Raw genomic sequence first — 19,531 nt, 5'->3', positions numbered from 1 at the left:
AACTCCGAATAAAACCTGGAAACACACCATTTGCATTTACAGGCTCTTCAGATGTGTTTGGCCGAGGTACATGGCTGCTGTCCTCATCAGTACTGTAACACAGGAAAACTGAGTGATATCACAGCTGATTAAAAAAAAAATTTTATTGATAGAAAAGTAGGGAAAAAAATAAATTTAACTGCATATGGCCTGCTGTGTTTGTAAAAAAGATCAAATGTGATAGACATTGTGGTAGACCATCTTCATCCCTTCATCTTTAAATTATTCTTCCCCTTGTTTTAGATGATTACCTTCAAAGGTAATTATTTAAAGTGGAGCTAACTTAAAAAAAGTCAAAATAAAAATATACTGTTGGGAACTTTAATCTGTAGTAACAATATATTTAATTGGATATGAAGCTTTAGATGTAATGCCAAGGTTGCAAAACATCTCTAATAAGATCCCTTGTGTAGAGTTTAAGTCTCACCTGTCCTCGCTGCACTGGGTGATCCACGTCCTCATGGTGGAGTGAAACGTCTCTCTGCTCACATGTGGGTCCTGACAGTCAGGGTCAAGCAGCCGTTGCAGGGCAGCCAATCGGTCCTGCCCTGGGCTCTGAGCAGTCATGGTGTGCAGATACTCGAAAATGGTAGAGGCTAACACTTCTCCTGAAGGCAAGAGGGGAAAAGGAGGAAATGAAAAAGACGTCACACCATTACTGCACCGTTTTTTTGTCTAAATGAAATTCAGTCCATCTGTGTACCTGATTTGCTGCTATTACACGTATCATACACGATGTCAAGGAGTTCATGTTCAGATAATCCGCTTGTGTCTTTGCTGTCCTCAAACACATCGTTCATCCCACAGCCAGATGTCTCCCACACTTTACATGTGTTAGAAAATGTTAGAAAAAGAAATGAATATGCTGTATACTTGTTTGATACTAATACTGGATAAACTGAAACACTCACCATTATTGTCGTCAGACATTGTGTTTGTTTCTCCTGAAGCCACAGAGAGCAACTATGCTGGACAGTCATGTCCCTGCATGACCTGAAATTTAAATAAACAAATGCATTTTTAACTTTGTGCATTGTGTCTGGAGGCTAAAACTAACAGACTAATATCATAAAATTGAACAGAAATTGGAATTACGTATTATCTTTGATGCAAATTGGATCATAGATGGTTTTTAGAAACTAAATCTAGCCAGTCTTCATAAAAAATGAGTTAAAAAATGCAGGTTTTCAGACAGTACAGTTGTGTTAAAGAACTGTCACGTGAACCAAATTTCCACCTCTGAAGATTTCTGCAGGGAAGACAATTCATATGGTTTACAGTTAGATTGGAAGACACATATGTTTTTGGTCTTATCTCATATAGCCTTTAAACATTTATTTTTAAACAGAAACAAGTCAGAAAAAAATCTTACTTTTCAGTCCGGAAAGGTTTTCTGTAAAGAAAATCATTCAGTAAGAAGCATCACCTTATTGTTTGTCTTCTACTCTTTAATTCTGAAATACTGTGAAGTCTTCAAGGTGCTTCTTTGGTTTTCAGGACTCACATCAAAACCAGCTGACATCCCCTCAGCCTCCCTCCACACCCTCCTCCCACTGCTTGCCAAAATGCAGCTCTGGAGAGGTTTGTGACAATGATGCACACAGTAAATTTAAATTCACACGTTTAACACATCAAATGCACAGTCTCCCCTTTGAATTCAGCAAATGTAGGAAGTAACTACCTTCCAGTGTGAGTGTGTGTGGCAGTTTATTCCCAATAAAACACTATTGTTTTATTGTATTGTAAGCGATGGCTCTCCCATTGTTAACTAAATTCGTCTTTTTTTTGTGGCAGTTTCTCTTTGAGTTATAGTAATGACTGTATTTTTTTCTACAGTCATTGAGTCATAGTGTTTATGGTTTCTGCCCGGACATAATTTCAGTTGCGCCATCCGTGTGTTTCGGAAGCATGAATTAGCTACTAGCAGACAACGGGTGGAAGAAATTGTATTTTTATTTTTACAATTTTTTTTTAGATAAATCTAGCTTCGGGTCGTTTTGGTTATTCTTTCAAGATGTCTCGAGGCTCTATCGAGATCCCTTTACGGGACACAGATGAGGTAAATCTTTCCGTGAACCTGTTTTCACTAAGAGGATCTAGCTGTGCTGTTAGCCGCTTAAGCTAACTGCGGATAGCCTGAGCTGATGTTGTGTACCTGCTTACAGAGTGGCATTGTAACGAAAGCCTGGTGTATTTGTTTGCAATCTGGAGTTTAGACATAGTGACATTTTAATACTTGTCAGCTGTTCCAACTCCTTAAATATGCGTTCGGCGCCTGTGCAAAGCTTACTTATCGCGATGTTTTGTCGTCGCCGTTCTCAGTGATGCAGTAAACATTAAATTCTACTGAGGTGTTTTCTATTTAATTTAAGAGCCTGATAAGCGTTGTGGTATTTCAACACATCACCGAATTTGTGACAGATGTGTTGTAGTTGCAGGCAGTCGGTTGCATTAGTGTTTAGGCTACGTTAGGAGTGGACCAAGTATTAGAAACATATGCCAGTAATAGTCAGTATAACCAACACATTTATTGAACCTTGTAAGCATTTGCAGCAGCAAAGTTTTTCTATTAAACTGTGTAGGTCAAGTGAAATCTACCTAAGAAACTGACGTTGAAGAATTAAATGCAAAATGTTTTTTTTGTTAAACATATTTTGTTAAAATAGAAAATATGCAAGAGAGAAGATGGAAACCATTTTTTAAAGTAAAAATATAAGTACACACTTAATGTAAAATTAAAATCAAATATTCCAAAATTAAAGCAACACTATGTACAGTACAGAGTTATAAAGTCTGATGGCCACAGGTAGGCATGGTTATCAATCTCTGGGTTCTGTGCATAGAGGATGGCACTGACCAGCACAGACTCGTAAAAAATTGGGAGCATCATCCCATAAGTATTAAAGTTCATTCATTAGACAGTAAATACAAGTTTGATTCTCCTTGTAGAGGACTTCTGTGTTTTAATCAGTGTAAACACCGAGGTATTTGAAATCCCCCATCGTCTCCACACAGACCCCATGGATGGAAATGGGGGTCGCTGGAGTTCTTGGCCTATTCATGCCCACAACCCGTTCCTTAGTCTTTGCTACATTAGGATGCAGGTGGTTTTCTTGCAGTGCGTAACAAAGTTTCCAGTTTCTAATTCATAACACTCTGAATTGATACATGTGTCAGGATTTACACTACTATTACAATAAAATAATATAATGCACATATAATCTGCATAGATATGTTTTTCCACTGGCAACACCATGCATGCTGAGATACTTACTGTAATAACATACATACATATCTGTGTTTTCTAGGTCATCGAGCTCGACTTCGACCAACTTCCTGAAGGAGATGAGGTCATCAGTATCTTGAAGCAGGAGCACACGCAGCTGCACATTTGGATTGCTCTGGCGGTGAGTCGATACATCGGCCCTAGACTTCATGGTTGTTGTTCTACAAATAATGATTAAGCTCTTTTTTCAGTTTATCCCAAACGTCAGTGTGACAGCTCGAAGTATTTTGTTTTCTCAACCCAAAATACAAAGATGTGACAGAGAAGCAAAATCGCACATTTGAGAACCAGAAAATTTCAATAAGTGAATTTTAAACAGTAAATTTCTTGTCAATCAGGTAGTTCTTAGATTCAGATTAATTACTGCATCAACTGATGTGTGTATAAATGTTAATTTGATGAAACGTGTACAAACAATGTGAAATTCCAATCGAGTGTGACAGTTTTCCTTCTATTTCTTCTTAAGTTGGAGTACTACAAACAGGGCAAAACAGAAGACTTTGTAAAGCTTTTAGAGGCAGCACGTATTGATGGAAACCTCGACTACAGAGACCACGAAAAAGACCAGATGACCTGTCTGGACACTCTGGCAGCTTACTATGTCCAGCAAGCACGTAAAGAGAAAAACAAAGATGCCAAGAAAGAGCTCATCACACAGGCTACGCTCCTGTATACTATGGCAGACAAGATCATCATGTATGATCAGGTAGGAAAAAAAGTAGCATAGCAGGTGATAAATGAGGTTATGTTTCTTGCATTTCAAGTAAATTGAACATACTGTTGTCTCAATCAGAACCATTTGTTGGGAAGAGCCTGTTTCTGCCTGCTGGAAGGAGACAAGATGGACCAGGCCGATGCTCAGTTCCACTTTGTCCTCAACCAGTCCACTAATAACATCCCTGCTTTGCTTGGTAACTTGAATATGAAACAGCGTAGGACTGAAATGCACTACACTGATTGACTGAAGTAATAACAATGTTGTTGTTAAACAGGTAAGGCTTGCATCTCCTTCAATAAAAAGGATTACAGAGGAGCATTGGCATACTACAAAAAGGCTCTGCGTACAAACCCCGGCTGCCCAGGTAAACCAATAACATGTTATGTCTTTAAACAGTCCCCGCATGCCTGTATTTAATTTATTATTGTTGTTGTCATGATCATCAATATTATGATGAAAATATTATTGTTGCAGCAGCAACAAGAGCCAGCATGTTCATGTTTTATGTGGCAAAGATATGTAGGTAATGAGCCACTTCATTGTTAACTTACAAATACAATTTATGAACAGAAGATCCTTGATTTTAAAAACACAGGACCGCAGATAATATATTTGCCCTTCACTCATATTGGTTCTAAAACGAATGTTCCCAACTTGTTCTTTGTCTTGTTTTTGTGTAGCTGAGGTGAGGCTGGGGATGGGCCACTGTTTCGTCAAGCTCAACAAACTGGAGAAGGCTCGTTTGGCTTTCGGTCGAGCCCTGGAGCTTAATTCAAAGTGTGTGGGAGCGCTCGTTGGTTTGGCTGTTTTAGAGCTCAACAACAAAGAGGCAGACTCCATCAAGAACGGAGTGCAGCTCCTTTCGCGGGCCTACACCATCGACCCCAGCAACCCCATGGTGCTCAACCACCTCGCCAACCACTTCTTCTTCAAAAAGGTAATCACGGCTGTGTTGTTGAAATGCGGTGAAAATATAAGTTTTAGCCTTTCGCTGTTATTAACTGTTCTTCGTGCCTATGTGCTTTCTGCTTCCTCTCAGGACTACAGTAAAGTGCAGCATCTCGCTCTGCACGCTTTCCACAACACCGAAGTTGAGGCCATGCAGGCTGAGAGCTGCTATCAGTTAGCTCGCTCGTTTCACGTGCAGGTACGATCCCAACCAGCTGCGTGCAAGCTTGTTATTGTTTACTGAGATCGCCATTCATATCTGTGCTTTCTTCTTCCACAGGAGGACTACGACCAGGCGTTTCAGTATTATTACCAAGCCACTCAGTTTGCCTCGTCCACCTTTGTGCTGCCGTTCTTCGGCCTGGGGCAGATGTATGTATATCGAAGAGACAAAGAAAATGCAGCGCAGTGCTTTGAAAAGGTTTTAAAGGCTTACCCCAACAACTATGAGACTATGAAAATCCTTGGGTCTCTCTATGCAACATCTGACGATCAGGAAAAAAGAGACATTGCAAAAGTGTGTATTCTCATGTCACTTATCTCATAGCTTGGAAAATTGTGCCAGACATATTTTGATAAATATGCTTAATGGTTACTGGATATATTCCACTGTTTTTGTTTCATAGGGGCACTTGAAGAAAGTAACAGAGCAGTACCCAGATGATGTGGAGGCGTGGATTGAGCTGGCACAAATTCTGGAGCAGACAGACATCCAAGGAGCGCTGTCCGCTTACGGCACAGCTACGCGCATCCTGCAGGAGAAGGTGCAGGCCGACGTTCCCCCCGAGATTCTCAACAACCTGGGGGCTCTGCACTTCAGACTGGGCAACCTAGGGGAAGCCAAGGTAGCTAATAATATACCATAAATGCAGTTTAACCTGAGAGCTCCTGAACTAAGTATAGCTTCATTTAGTTGGGAATTTATTCAGTTAATATGGAACTGCAGAATATTACTGGATGCCTGTGGTATTTACTGATCATCGAGTGTACATAACTCTGTATAAATAGTAGAGCTAATTCAAGACGGGGTCATGTCTTGTTCCCACCAGAAATATTTTCTAGCTTCTCTGGAGCGAGCCAAAGCCGAAGGAGAGCATGACGAGCATTACTACAATGCCATTTCTGTCACCACCTCCTACAATCTGGCCCGTCTGTACGAGGCTATGTGTGAATTCCACGAAGCCGAGAAACTCTACAAAAACATCCTCAGAGAACATCCCAACTATGTGGATTGTAAGCATGCATCGATAAAACATGAGCCTATGAAAAAAAAAAACAAACAACAAGTTTCCACTCTGTGATTGTTTATTTTGGCCTGCAGGTTATTTGCGTCTTGGAGCGATGGCTCGGGACAAAGGAAACTTCTATGAAGCCTCCGACTGGTTCAAAGAAGCTCTTCAGATTAATCAGGTACAGCCTGGTGTTAAATGTCATCGATAGACAAAGTCTGCTGCAAAAACTCTTTTTTTTTTCTTTTTCCATTAAGTGATATTTGTTCTGCAGGATCACCCGGATGCCTGGTCCCTGATAGGAAATCTTCACCTGGCCAAACAGGAGTGGGGTCCAGGTCAAAAGAAGTTTGAACGTATTCTCAAGCAGCCGTCCACGCAGAACGACACCTACTCCATGCTGGCTCTGGGTAACGTGTGGTTACAGACGCTGCACCAGCCCACCAGAGACCGTGAAAAGGTACGTGGAAACCTGCTGTCGGGACACCGATTGAATATTTAACTGTGTGAGAGAGCTTAAAGAACACTTGTAAAACAGCATAGCAGTTCACTGAATGCTATTGCTAAATAAACACAGGCAGCTGGTTAGCATAGTTGTTACAAAGTTCAGCTATGTGCAGGCACTTGAGTAAAACATGTGCTCGCTGGTGATAAATGTCTCGGCAGGAAAAGAGACACCAAGATCGAGCCCTGGCAATCTACAAGCAAGTCCTGCGAAATGATGCCAAGAACCTCTATGCCGCCAATGGCATCGGTCAGCCACTCTTCAGTCTCTCTTATCTTTTTTATCTGTTCTGCTGTGTGTGTTTTGCATTAAGTATATGCATATATTTTTATGTCTAGGTGCTGTCCTTGCCCACAAGGGCTACTTCAGAGAGGCGCGAGATGTTTTCGCGCAGGTGAGGGAGGCCACAGCCGAAATCAGTGATGTGTGGCTAAATCTGGCTCACATCTACGTGGAGCAGAAGCAGTACATCAGCGCCGTGCAGATGGTAAACGCCTCACTTGTGTTAAACTGTTACAGTTTTTGTCTTTCCTTTGCTTTTTCCATTTAAGTTTTTTTCTCTCTGTCTGACAGTACGAGAACTGCCTGAAGAAGTTTTACAAATATCAGAACACAGAGGTGCTGCTTTACCTCGCACGTGCGCTCTTCAAATGTGGCAAACTGCAAGAGTGCAAACAGATGCTTCTGAAGGTAAAATGAAATCAGAGGCTTATGCTTCATTCTGCAGTGTGGGGGGAAGTGTAACTCTGTCTTTCTGATGTTCCTACATCAAGGCCCGTCACGTGGCACCCAATGACACAGTGCTGATGTTTAATGTGGCCCTGGTGCTTCAGAGACTGGCCACCCTTGTGCTTAAAGATGAGAAGAGCAACTTGAAGGCTGTGCTCAGTGCTGTCAAAGAGCTGGAACTGGCTCACAGGTAATGATTTGATTTATGTTCCCACCTCCCTGTCTCTTCCTCTGGCCGTCCTTTACTAATCCTGCAGTGTCATCTCCCTCACAGGTACTTCAGCTACCTCAGCAAGGCTGGAGACAAGATGAGGTTTGACCTCGCTCTCGCTGCTTCTGAGGCCAGGTCAGTCTGAGTTGTTTCACAGTTCAAAATATTCCTTATTTAGTTTATACTGATCCTGGGTCAGTGCAACCTTTTAGTTCATCCACAGATTGTTTTAGCTTCTTTCTGAACCCCAGTCTTCTGATTGGCTGCCCCTCATAAAACAGCAGGTTTGTGGGGTTGTGGTGTGGATCTGGTTCCCACTGACATCATACAGACCCAAGAGTAGAAAGACCAGTTTGAAATGGAGTGTGATGATTTGGCAGTACTTCTATCAGTCTTTAATTTAATGAGCTTTTTTTTTGGGGGGGGGGGGGGTGCTGTGTTTGGTGTCTTTTGTAACATAATTTGGAATATTGGTGTGTTTTGGGAATGCAGGCAGTGCTCTGACTTGCTGAGTCAAGCTCAGTACCATGTAGCTAGAGCCAGAAAGCAGGACGAGGAGGAGAAAGAGCTTCGAGCCAAACAAGAGCAGGAGAGAGACCTGCTGCGCCAACAGCTGATAAAGGAACAGGTACCTTTTTTTTTTTTTTTTTTTAAGTAATCACCATGATGCGTTTCATTTTGCCCATAATGTCTGACTGTGATTCATTTTTTAAATAAACTAATCAGTCATCTGTTGGGTTGTCTCAATAACTAACTTTCTTTAGGAGGAAAAGAGGAACAGAGAAGTGGAGGAGCAGAAGAAGCTTTTGGAGCAAAGAGCTTTGTATGTGGAAAAGACCAAGAACCTGCTGACCTTTGCAGAGGGATCAAAGGAAATGCCCAAAGAAAAGAAGAAGGGCAGCAGTGGTGGAGGAGGACGTGTGAGTGTTAATACGGCTAAACCCAGCAGCGAGCTCTAAACTGCACTTAATGCATTGTGGTTAACACTTTTTCTTTTGTTTTTCTCTCCAAGCGTAAGAAAGGAGGCGACATGGACGATTTTGTTAATGACGAGTCTGACGAGGACCTGCCGTTGAAGAAGAAGAAGAAGAGAAAGGCCAGTAGCAGCGAACAGGAGGAGGATGAGAAGGGAGAGAGGAAGAAGAAGAAGAGGAGGTAAGTGTTCTGCAGTGAATGCAAAATGTTGTTTAGTCTGACTGCAGAGCACAACATTTAGATTCTGGGATTCAATTTTGTGTTGCAGACCTGCTAAAGGAGGAGAAGATGACAGCGATGAGGAAGGAACATCACGACCCAAGAAGCAGCGTAAACCCAAAGAAGGACGCAAGAAGATCGAGAAGGTCCGCTTTAGTCATTATTTGCTGTTTTTCTCTGTCTCAATTAGTTTTCAGAATTTACAAAATCAGTTTTCAGCTCCAGTTTCTCTTATAATTGTAACATCTTTCTCATTTCAGTCTCAGCCTGAGCGTCTGCCTCCGTCTCTTAAAGGAAAGATCAAATCTAAGGCTATCATTTCGTCTTCTGAGTCCTCCTCAGATGAGGATGGACTGAAAATAGCAGAAGACAGGTAAAAGCTTAATGTGAGATTTTTACAGTATTACGAAGCCTTGAAAACATTATTTGACACAAACCTCATGGCGCTCTTTCTCCCATCCAGACATCAAAGAGACAGTGGTTCGGGATCTGACGATGAAGTCGGCCACAGGAAGCGCATTGCATCTGACAGCGACTCCGACGGCGGCCGTAACCGCTCCGGTAGTGAGGCAGGCAGCCCTCGGCGCTCCGCCGGCTCTGACGACGACGAATCTGGCAGCGACCGTCCAGTGAAGAAGAGAAGGGTGCAGAGGCAGTCTGACTCTGAACAGTCGGACAATGAGAGCAAGAGGAGTCGGTCGGGATCAGATGATGAATCTAGGGCTGGATCACCCGCTCCGGCATCGGACCGAGGATCTGAAGCGGGATCGGACAACGAGGGCTCCCCACGCCGCTCTGACAACGAGGGCTCCCCACGCCGCTCTGACAATGGCTCCGAGCAGGAGGCCTCCAACAACGAAGATGATGACAGTGATTAACTCTTCACATCACCCAGACTCGTGTAACGCTGAGAAAACTCTTAAACATCTGCATTTTTGTTTGAAATAAAAGCAGAATTTCTGTCCGTATGAGAATTTTTTTTGCGCATAGCGTTTTGGTCACATCTTACTGGGAATTTCTTTTCTTGATGTTTTGTTAAAATTTGCTAAAATGTGTAAAGAAAAAAAAAAGTTAAATAAAAAAACCCCAAAAAATTTGTTGCTTATTTTGTACAGATGTTTATTTGCCTTTGAAAAGTACCGGTAAGGTGTGCAGGGGCTGTAAACCACAGTAGAGCATTAAAAAAGGTGTCCTATACTTGTGCTCGACAGCAGGGGCATCGTGATGTGATCAAACACCTGCTGAGTTAAATCAGGTCGACACATCACTGTAATTGTTGACTGCTATGCCTGGTTACGCTGATGTTCAATAAGACTACTATTCATTCATACTAACAATGGGTTCATACCACATCTTTTCATCTCTATTTCCTCCACAGTCATAATTTGTCATGCAAGTACAGGTATATTTATATTTATGTTTTACATTTTTGGTAAGGTGGTGTTGATAAAATACTGAGAGAAACACTTGATTTAACATTGTTTTTACTTGTGTATGAAGACAAATCACTAAAACTATAGACAAACATGTAGCAAGTACGTAAAAGTCATAACAATTCAACCTGCAGTAAGCACCATCTGCTTTGTTAGGTACAGCCGTTCAACTCACACAACTATCCAATCAGCCAATCACGTGGCAGGAAGCTCATTTAGGCTTGTAGATGTAGTCAAGACAACCCACTGAAGTTCAAATTGAGCATGAAAATGGAGAACAAAAGTGATTTAAGTGACTTTGAATGTAACATGGTTGTTGGTGTCAGTATTTCAGAAACTGATGGGATTTTCTCACTCAACCATCTCGAGGGTTTAAAGAGAATGCCCCCCCCCCAAAAAAAGGACACATGCAATGAATGAGTGATGGTTCTCTGCTTTGTTGATATCTGAGATCAGGATTTTTTTGAGGCAGCTGTGATTCAAAGTACCTGTTACAAGCAAAGTAAACATAAAGTCATCACTGAAAACACAACATGTCATGTCTTAATGGCCACAGCAGTACAAGACAACAGTGGGTGCCACTCTTGAACAGGAAACTGAGGCTAAAATTCCCACAAGCTCACCAAAATTACACAATAAAAGGTTGGAAAAATATTGCCTGCTGTGATTAGTCTCCACTTCAGCTACATTGCTACATGATGGGGTCAGAATTTGGTGTAAACATAAAAGCATGGATACATCCTGTCTTGTATCAATGGTTAAGGCTTCTGAGGGTGTGTGATAGTTTGTTTGGGCCCCTTAGTACCAACTAAACACTGTTTAAACACCACAGCCTTTGTATGGTGGCTGACCATGTCCATTCCTGTAGGACCACATTGTACCCACATACCTGCTTCTAGCAGGATAATGTGTCATATCACAAACCTCAAATCCTTTTAAACATGACAATGAATCCACTTTATTCAAATGGCCTCAACAAGCACCAGATCTCAGACCAATGGGGCACATTTGAGATGTGGTAGGAGATTCATATCACATATGCAGCATCTGTGTGATGCTATCATGTCAACATGGATCAGAATCTGAAGCATGTTTTCAGCAGCTTGTTCAATCTATGCTATAATTTTAATAAACTGAAGGTGTATGTTTCTAAATCAAGGACACTGCCTCTCACCTACCTACTCCATGATGTGCTGGTCAGTCAAAGGCACATGTTCAGTAAGACAGATTACCCAAATGCACCACTGAATAACACAGGGAACCATTACCTGCTGTGGCTCTCTGTACAATTCCTCCATCTATTAGTACAAGTATACACACTGCAGTAGATGTACACCCTTAACACCCTACACATCTTCTACAGAGAAAACGGCAGCATGAGAGGGGCACCTCAATTTCAACTTTATATTGCAATTTTATGTGGTGTAATATACACTACAATAGTCACTTCATAGTGTCATAACTATGTTCTTGTGATCCGCGTGCTTTGTGGCCTAAACCTGAGAAGTCACAGCTTTTTAGGAGGACATACCATTTTTCAAGTCTTATGACTTTGGCTGGGGAGGTGGAAAAAGGACACAGCAGGACAAAGCCATCAACTGTTAAACTTTATTCAAGGTTGATCTGTAGTTGTACACTCGACTTCTAGCACACAATGTTACAACACTCCAGAAGAAGAGTACACAAACAGTACATTCTTGGTAATTTCATGAAGATAAAAAGACCGTTTAAGAACTTGACAAATATGGCAGATGGACAAAATTTCCACAAGTGACAAACAACCGTAGCAAAGGAAACCAAGCTTTGGCTGTCTCAATGTCAAAACCCGAGACATTCAAGTATAGTCCGAGAAACAGAGGTATATCCTTATAAATTAAAAAAGAAAACAAAAAGGCCACACAGATTCATTCCTGACAGCACAACTTGTTTCATACATAAAAAAACCCCTCTCGATTCATTAAACTACAAGGCGGTAACTGAAATCACACCGTGCAAGTAAAACAGGCCTCACCCAGGTTAAGAAATGGTCGATTTCTAAGCATTAGTCTCATTATAATCATGGCAGACAACAATGTCATGATCATGTTTAACAAATCAAGGGAAGTTAAATTTTTACTATTGCAACGACTCATGATGTTTAAGCAAAGTGCATTTAAAAACTGATTAGCAAATGTAGATTAAAAAAGGAGAAAGCCTCTTTGCAATGCGAGCTCCCTCTTTTGTAAACAGTTTTTAAATAATTGCGACAGCACTTGGTGACTCCTACCAGATGTAAAAAGGTGACAAAAATGGGTCAAGTTCTGGGTGCTGGTGCATTTTCCTGCTAAATACTGTCTACTCTTAAACCCAAGTTGATTGAAGTGTATAAAACATCTGCTGTAGGACATCAAAGAGAACAGTATAGAAACTTGGAGCATAAATAAGATTTGTGATGCTGGCAGAACAATCTCATTGTGAAATGAACTGTAACAGTGGTTACAAGAAGAGCGTGAAAGACGGGAGGAAAAAAAACAAAACAAAAAAGATGGAAAAATAAGGAGGGAAAAAAAACCCCCCAAAACAAGTCTGCATCTGATAAGACATGGCTTTGGCCTATTCCTCAGTACTCTTCATCCTCTGACTCCTCCTCTTCTGCAGTCTCCAGCCAGGTCAGCCACTGATTCACCTGCACCAGAACAACAATACAGCCACTGAAGTGTTTCATTTACAAATAGGCACAATGGTGTCAATGGAGGCAGTCCACACAAAGCCATACTTCAATGGCTGCACATTACCTGAAATAATGCTTTTCCTTTCCCTGGATACTCTTGGGTGAGATCTTCTTTCCATGAAAGGAAGGCTTCCTCTTCAATTATTTCCATGTCATAAAAGTTCACATAGTAGCGTAGCAGCATGCCTAATTGGAAAAAGGAAAATAAGTTAGCAACCAGCTTTATTTAAGGTTATGTTTTATTGTAACTGCACATGCATGCACGCACCTTTAGGGAACCTCTTGGCATTGCAGTGCACCTGCAGGGCATACAGTGCACTGACTTGCAGCTCAATGTGATCGTGAAGAAACTTTTGCAACACCGGCTTGAAAGAGAGCAGGAGCTGCTTCTCTTCCTCCAGCTGGTCCTTACTGGGCGATGCATGCTGCTCTTCATCATCGTCAGGGTTGCTCTCGTAAGCAATGTACTGCAAGAAACTGGAGGACCAGAAGACCAACACACGTTAAAGCACTTGACCGAAAACCACAAAAATACAGTGGCTGATGGCATGTGCTTGCTTCATCAATGCAGACCGAGTCACTATAAATACTGTCCACTGCTGTACCTGGTCATGAGAATGTTGACAAAGCCTCTGTCGGTGTGAAGTTTTGGAGAGATGTTGTCTTTGATCCACTTGTAGATTGACTGCGGAGAAGGATCCACTTTGATCTGCTTCAGCAGCTCCTTTTCCAGCTTCATCAGTGGGAACAAAAAGCTGAGGCCTTTACCCTCCAGAATCTCCAGCATCCGGTCCTTGTTCTGGTCAATTTCTATGGGAGCATAATTACTAGTCAGTAATGGGGAAGAAGAGAAAAAAAACAAAAAAAACAAAGAGAACCCACACACCAATTCTTCCTCCTAAAGAGAAAAGAAAACCAAATGACACTGAATTTAAAACCAGTGTGGCCAGTGTGTCCTTTCACCTACCAGGCAGCATCTTCTGCATGTTGACCTTGCTCTGCTGGAAAAGGTCAGTCAGCCACTCACGGTCTTTCAGTTTCACCAGTTGCTGCAGACAGAGCAGGAAGAGTGGGAAATGTGTGCCATTCTCCAGCTGATGGGCCAAGTCTGCAATGCTGACCAGATCAGCAATGATCGCTCGTGCTGCAAACTGAGCCAGGTACGACTTCACCAGTGGGATTTCTTCCTCAATCTTGGGACACTGGTCCAGAACACCCAGGAAGGCCTGTTTGAAAATGTGCGGCAGGCACAAGGTTAATATGGTGTATTTGATTACACTGTCAATTTAAAAAAAAAAAAAAAAAAAAAAAAAAAAAAAAAAAAAAACTTTAATGAAACTTGCCTGCAATATGTTGTCACCAGTGACGAGGCCCTCTGTGCAGAGGGTGTGAATCAGAGTGCTTGCATGTTCCTTATCTTCATCTGAACGATCGAGTGAGCAGACTATGATCTTGTTCAGCATCTCTGACAAGAAGTGTTTGGGGGCCTTCATCTCTTTCACAGCACTCACTGCATCGTTAACATTTTTGTTGTTTAGGTAGTCTGTGAGTAGTGTCTCCTTTAAAGATGAGGGGGGAATAAATAAAAAATATCAGGCTATGAAGGCCCCATATATAACACATTACTTAGGAAGTCATGGGTAAAGCTTTGAACAAACTTACCGTCATTTTGCACAACTCTTCCTTTGTGGGAGGAGCCTTTTTGTTAGACTTTGCAGGTTTTTCCTGAATTGGAGGAGGATTGGCTTTAAGACCAAGCTGTAGGGCCACAAAAAGAAAACTTAGCATGCATTTCCTGAAACTGCCCCATCAGCTCTGCTCACATGTTTTAAGTCTATTGTCTGTTACCTGTCCAACTGGAGAAGGCATCATTGTCTGTGGCGGCAGCTTTGGCACTTGGTTTTTATTCATAATGAAGGACTGTGCTGGCCTCAGACTGATCTGGAATGACGGAGTATTAATGCATCAGATTAACCACAATTTATTATCACATAATCATGTGCAACAATGACACTAACAAACCATCAATGTAAGCAGCTGTACCTCATCTGCATTGACTTTCCCCTTCTTGCTGAACCTTGGAGCCATATCCTTTGACTGCATCTGGACTGAGTGATTCTGTTTATGGTTGAAAACTGGTGAATTTCTCCCCTTTGAAAAGTTTAAAAACAGAATGAGTATTGCACTGACCATCTCAGATTAAAACAAACAGAGCTGAACTATAATGTACCTGGTTCGGTTTTATGAACGGCTTGCTTTCATTTTCATATGGCTGGTGTGACCCATTGCTGTTTCCACTGTGGCCATTAAAGAGTGGGCTGCTACGGTGACGACCCATGGTTGGTGAGTAGTGGTCCTGAATTACCCCTGGAGCACTGCCGCGGTGGCGACCCATGGTTGGGGAATAGTGGTCCTGAATTACCCCTGGGCCTGTGCCGATGCCACTTCCTACACAACATAAGACAGAGCCTTTAGAGACTGAAATCGCTGCATGAGTTACACTTCAAAGAAAGCAGCATGACTCTACATACCAGGCATTTGTCCAAACATGTCGGCCAGCCCACCAAGAGTCTCCCTATCATACTTGATCTTTCCTGGAAGGAAGGAGGAACTGTCCATGAAGAAGTCATTCCTTATTGAATCACTTGAAGGTGGAATAAAAACGCCCAAATCCTACAAAGCACAGAAAAAGTCAGGATCCAAGGATACACCGATTGTGGGCTACATTAGTCATCCAGCAAATCAGATCAATCCTCATCAGCCTGTGATAAACTGAAAGGATATGGTCAACTAACCTTTACTGCATCTTGACGAACTTGGGTAATAGTCTTTGGTCCATTGTCAACATAAGCTTTCCGAGGCACCCAGTTGTTGTGTCGCAGCTCCACCGTGTTCTGCAGCAGGAAGCGAATCCGTGCAGGCAGATCATTGCTGTTGGTTAAGGATTGCATGCGAGCAAAGTACTGGTCCATCAAAGACTGTAAGCGAGAAAAAGTAAAAATAATTTAAAAAAAAAGTTATTGAACAACCAAGGACTTCAAGACAAGACTCATCTTTTTCAGTTTAATTTCCACACACTCACCTTTGCCTTTTCATGATCAAGTTTAGGACCAACTGTTTTCATTATCTGACAGAGGCATTCCAAATCTTCACCAATATCCTTAAGTGGGACTCTCTTCTTCTTCTCCAACAGCTTAAAGAACAAAATAATTAAACAACTGTTAATTTCTTACACCACAGGAATGAAAACTGGATTTTTGATAAAACCATCCCATGTACTTGCGCTTTATTAGAACTTACTGTTTTAATGCACTTGTGGAGAATAGATTCATGGATGAGGTTGAGTTTGCCCAGTTCACCGATGAATTTGATGTTGCCCAGCATCTTGATCTTTGCAATTGCACGCTGTTCCTCCTCCTCAGAGGTGAGTGGGCTGTCATGTTTGTCGAAGTCTACAGTGGATTGAAGAAGAAAGAAGAAGAAAAAAAAAAAAAAGTTTAAATAACAGCTCTCAAAAAAATCCTTGACCAAATTCCCATTTTGTAACAGTCCACAGTTACAAATGCAAGTTACTCACGGTCAACATTCCTGGCACGATTCTCAAACTCATCTTGAAGCTTAGAAATCAGAAGCCTTCGGAAGGTCTGCAAGACAGAAGTCATTCAAAATCCAGACAGAAGATACTCAACAGGAGTACAGAGTACATTTGAATGCTTAAAACTTACACTATTCTGCTTTTGTGTTGCCTGACTTTCTGTTGTTGGGGCTTCAAAGTTTGGTGCATCTTCTGCCAAGCGTAGACATAGTTGAGCGTACAACTGGCTATACTTGGGCTCTTCGAGGGCTTTGTCAACAATCTTGAGAAACACAAAAACGCATTAAGATCCCATTTTTAAATATTCTATGAATAGGAGAACAGCAGTTAGGAAAATACTCACCAACAAGATGATTCCTTTTAAGACAACTTTTGAATCTACACCCACATTGAGGAGCTCCAGGCATAGTTTGTCAAACTTCTCAGGAGTCAGCTTATTAAGTATGCTGAAGGCAAAAGAAACGTTTGTATTAAAAATCTTAAATGATAATACAGCACAAACAGCAGCCTTCAACATCCATATTAAAATGACATTTAAACAATACAAATTACAGTTTACGTAAAATAAGTACAAATCCGTTTAAAGGGAAACGTACCCTCTCACTTTTCTGAAGATTGCATCATTTTGCCCTTTCTCGTTGGAGGAGCTGGCATCTCGTCTAGTGCTTCGAGAAGGTACCCATCTCTGAACGCTAGAACCTGGGGTTTTCCCCAGGAACTCGCTATAATCAACAAAGACAGCAAAGGTTATCAGGGAAATGGTCTTGTCTTGCTGATATTTAGCCCGGATTTGGTTACACAGACAACATAGTTAAGAGTCTCACTTTTAGCCAGGAATGACAAATATTGTGCTCCTACTTGAAGTTTGCGTGACTTATTATAGAACAAGTTATGGTACAAGTCAGACCGCTTCAATTCACATGCTGCTGGTTCAGTGTTGCCAGTGTCATAACGTTCACACTGGCAACACTGAACCAACTTGTAAAACTGCTGTGACAGAAGGCTTTGAAATTCCAAGATTAGGACTTTATTTAGATTCTTTAACCTAAACAAAAGGAAGCTACTGTCCTACCAGGGCACTGAGTCATATCCTTACATTTTTAGCCATTTTCTTTTCAGCTTCACTAAACCAACTGCAATTTGTTTCAACATGAATATGGCAGTGAAAGTTACACTCTGTTCAACTGTTTTAGTAACATTAGAGGGAAGCTACTGGAGTTTCTTGTAAACAATGATCTATTTCTACAAGTAGTTTAAACCAGCCTCAACTGGTCTTCTCCCTGCCAGTTCTGCTCCCCACCCCCCACACTTCAGGAGGCAAACAACACACTGAATCAGGCTGGGTTCAACTGAGCCACAGTCACCACCACCTGCTATGATTGTTTCTCGCTTAAGTAACTGCAAACAAATCATGTTTATTCAGATTGTCTTATCTACAAAAAAAGCAAAAGAAAAGCCCACACATCCAGTTATTGCATATTTTTGACAATTTCACCATGTGATAGTACACAGCTACAAAGTGCAGACAAAAGACTGCAAAGTTCAGCATAGTACTGATAAACCACAGCTGAACAACCATCCTGGAACACCCAGTTTTGTAGTTAGATTACAAGGGCTCGATTCTGTCACATATAATACTTGCATTTTACTCATGTTGTTACACATGAAAAGACCTAAAGCATGAAGTCTAACCAGACAGTCATACTTTACTCAGGTTTATGCGTTTTTGAAGTTGATCACTAGTAGGTTACAGCAGTTGGCAGTTTGATAATTTGTGTTCTCAGTTCATTTTCACTGTCAGTGCACATTTCAATTTAGCATTTGTTTAGAAGTTGTCAACTGTGTGTTCTTTTTTCCCTTTTTTAAATATTAGTTTAGGGTCACTTTTGAAAAAAAGACAATATAACAATTGGGGAGTATTTGTCAAGGGTAAGATGTCAGACTGATGACTGACACGTCCATTTATGAAATTTCAGTTTTGAGTATAACAGGTGAAACACTAATTGTGATTCTTGTAAACATCTGTATGTGGATGATGTGATGACTAATGTGTTACATGTATAATAAAGTTAAAAAAAAACAACAACAATCACCTGTTGCCGACAGTTTTGGGATAGTGCTGAGGTGCACCCCCACCTCCTCCCCCTACACTGTGATACAAAAAGAGGAAAAATGTTTTTTAACTTAACATTTTGGGAACTATGTGAGAGGTGCTTGGGTGTAAATGGAGCCAGACATGGTGGAGTAATGTTGAATACCTGAAACGAGAAGGACCTCCTGGTGCGACGACACTCTCCACTTTGGCGGCTTGACAAAGAATATCTGAAAAGAATTGAGTCCTGGGAGTGGGGGGGGGGGGGGGGGGGGGGGGGGGGGGGGGCAAAGAGCTACCTGGAAGTCAAGACACAGCAGCATATTAGCCAAGACCTAACGTGTATGTGTATGACACCTAACGTGTCATACACAAACAAGGCCACAGTAGCACATCTGACTGTTATGAAGACACATGCAAACACAAGACAATAATACCCAACGTACTCTTTCGCTTTTGGTTTCCGTTTAGTACGTTTCAGGGAACTTGCGAAGGTACATCAACGCTAACACGTGTCCCCTTACCAGTAATGTGGAAGCAGAGCATGCTAGCGTTGCGTAACTGGAACATTTCCTAGCACAACAAGCTACTGAGAAGTCAACGCCCGGTTTTCCATTATCTATGTTTATTCAAATTACCTTTTGAAACTAGAATATTGCATGGAGATCTATAAATCAGCTAGAATAAACGTAATCCTAATAACAATTGGCATCGTCACAGGAAACGCTTTGTGAAAGTAGGACAAATCTATAATTTTAACTCCACCGACAGCGGATAAAAACATATTTGTTAGTACACGTTTAGTTACCCGTTTTCTAGCATTCCCCACGAATGTTTGAGAT

The 19,531-nt window shown here is 41.5% G+C and overlaps 2 protein-coding genes across 2 annotated transcripts; one reads left to right on the top strand and one right to left on the bottom strand.

Moving 5' to 3' along the window:
- The first annotated feature begins 1,916 nt into the window (after window positions 1-1,916).
- Window positions 1,917-9,823, top strand: ctr9 (CTR9 component of Paf1/RNA polymerase II complex). Its single transcript, XM_085402259.1, has 23 exons — window positions 1,917-2,098; window positions 3,348-3,446; window positions 3,792-4,031; window positions 4,119-4,236; window positions 4,318-4,407; window positions 4,724-4,980; window positions 5,083-5,190; window positions 5,272-5,508; window positions 5,618-5,836; window positions 6,041-6,224; window positions 6,313-6,401; window positions 6,495-6,680; window positions 6,887-6,974; window positions 7,064-7,212; window positions 7,299-7,415; window positions 7,499-7,644; window positions 7,729-7,800; window positions 8,158-8,293; window positions 8,430-8,585; window positions 8,678-8,820; window positions 8,909-9,005; window positions 9,120-9,232; window positions 9,323-9,823. The coding sequence occupies exons 1-23, from the start codon at window positions 2,054-2,056 to the stop codon at window positions 9,735-9,737; spliced, it is 3,504 nt and encodes a 1,167-aa protein (XP_085258385.1). The 5' UTR covers window positions 1,917-2,053; the 3' UTR covers window positions 9,738-9,823.
- A 2,063-nt stretch (window positions 9,824-11,886) lies between these two features.
- eif4g2a (eukaryotic translation initiation factor 4, gamma 2a) lies at window positions 11,887-19,235 on the bottom strand. The gene is made up of 21 exons (XM_085413354.1): window positions 19,214-19,235; window positions 18,856-18,988; window positions 18,691-18,747; window positions 17,194-17,319; window positions 16,941-17,043; window positions 16,728-16,859; window positions 16,580-16,646; window positions 16,303-16,454; window positions 16,085-16,195; window positions 15,798-15,980; window positions 15,534-15,675; window positions 15,233-15,450; window positions 15,046-15,153; window positions 14,851-14,943; window positions 14,665-14,760; window positions 14,346-14,561; window positions 13,970-14,228; window positions 13,608-13,812; window positions 13,271-13,479; window positions 13,067-13,188; window positions 11,887-12,957 (listed from the first exon to the last, which is right to left on the bottom strand). Exons 1-21 carry the CDS (start codon window positions 19,233-19,235, stop codon window positions 12,892-12,894), a joined length of 2,820 nt encoding a protein of 939 aa, XP_085269480.1. The 3' UTR covers window positions 11,887-12,891.
- Window positions 19,236-19,531: the final 296 nt, after the last annotated feature.

The sequence above is a fragment of the Rhamphochromis longiceps genome, linkage group LG1 (assembly GCF_057381845.1).
Source record: "Rhamphochromis longiceps isolate RC_006_pf linkage group LG1, R_longiceps_female_GT1.1, whole genome shotgun sequence".
Lineage (NCBI taxonomy): Eukaryota > Metazoa > Chordata > Actinopteri > Cichliformes > Cichlidae > Rhamphochromis > Rhamphochromis longiceps.
The sequence above is the reverse complement of the archived record's forward strand: the minus strand, read 5'-3'. Positions and strand labels throughout refer to the sequence as shown.

Bases quoted from the DNA above. Each gene is read 5' to 3' on its own strand.
- ctr9 (XM_085402259.1), top strand. From the start codon at position 2,054: ATGTCTCGAGGCTCTATCGAGATCCCTTTACGGGACACAGATGAG. The intron at 6,975-7,063 runs GTCAGCCACTCT...TTTTATGTCTAG, and splicing joins CTATGCCGCCAATGGCATCG to GTGCTGTCCTTGCCCACAAG. The intron at 7,645-7,728 runs GTAATGATTTGA...TCTCCCTCACAG, and splicing joins GAGCTGGAACTGGCTCACAG to GTACTTCAGCTACCTCAGCA.
- eif4g2a (XM_085413354.1), bottom strand. From the start codon at position 19,235: ATGCTCTGCTTCCACATTACTG. The intron at 15,981-16,084 runs GTGAGTGTGTGG...TCTCGCTTACAG, and splicing joins TTGATCATGAAAAGGCAAAG to TCTTTGATGGACCAGTACTT. The intron at 14,944-15,045 runs GTACAGCTGCTT...CCGTCATTCCAG, and splicing joins GGAAAGTCAATGCAGATGAG to ATCAGTCTGAGGCCAGCACA.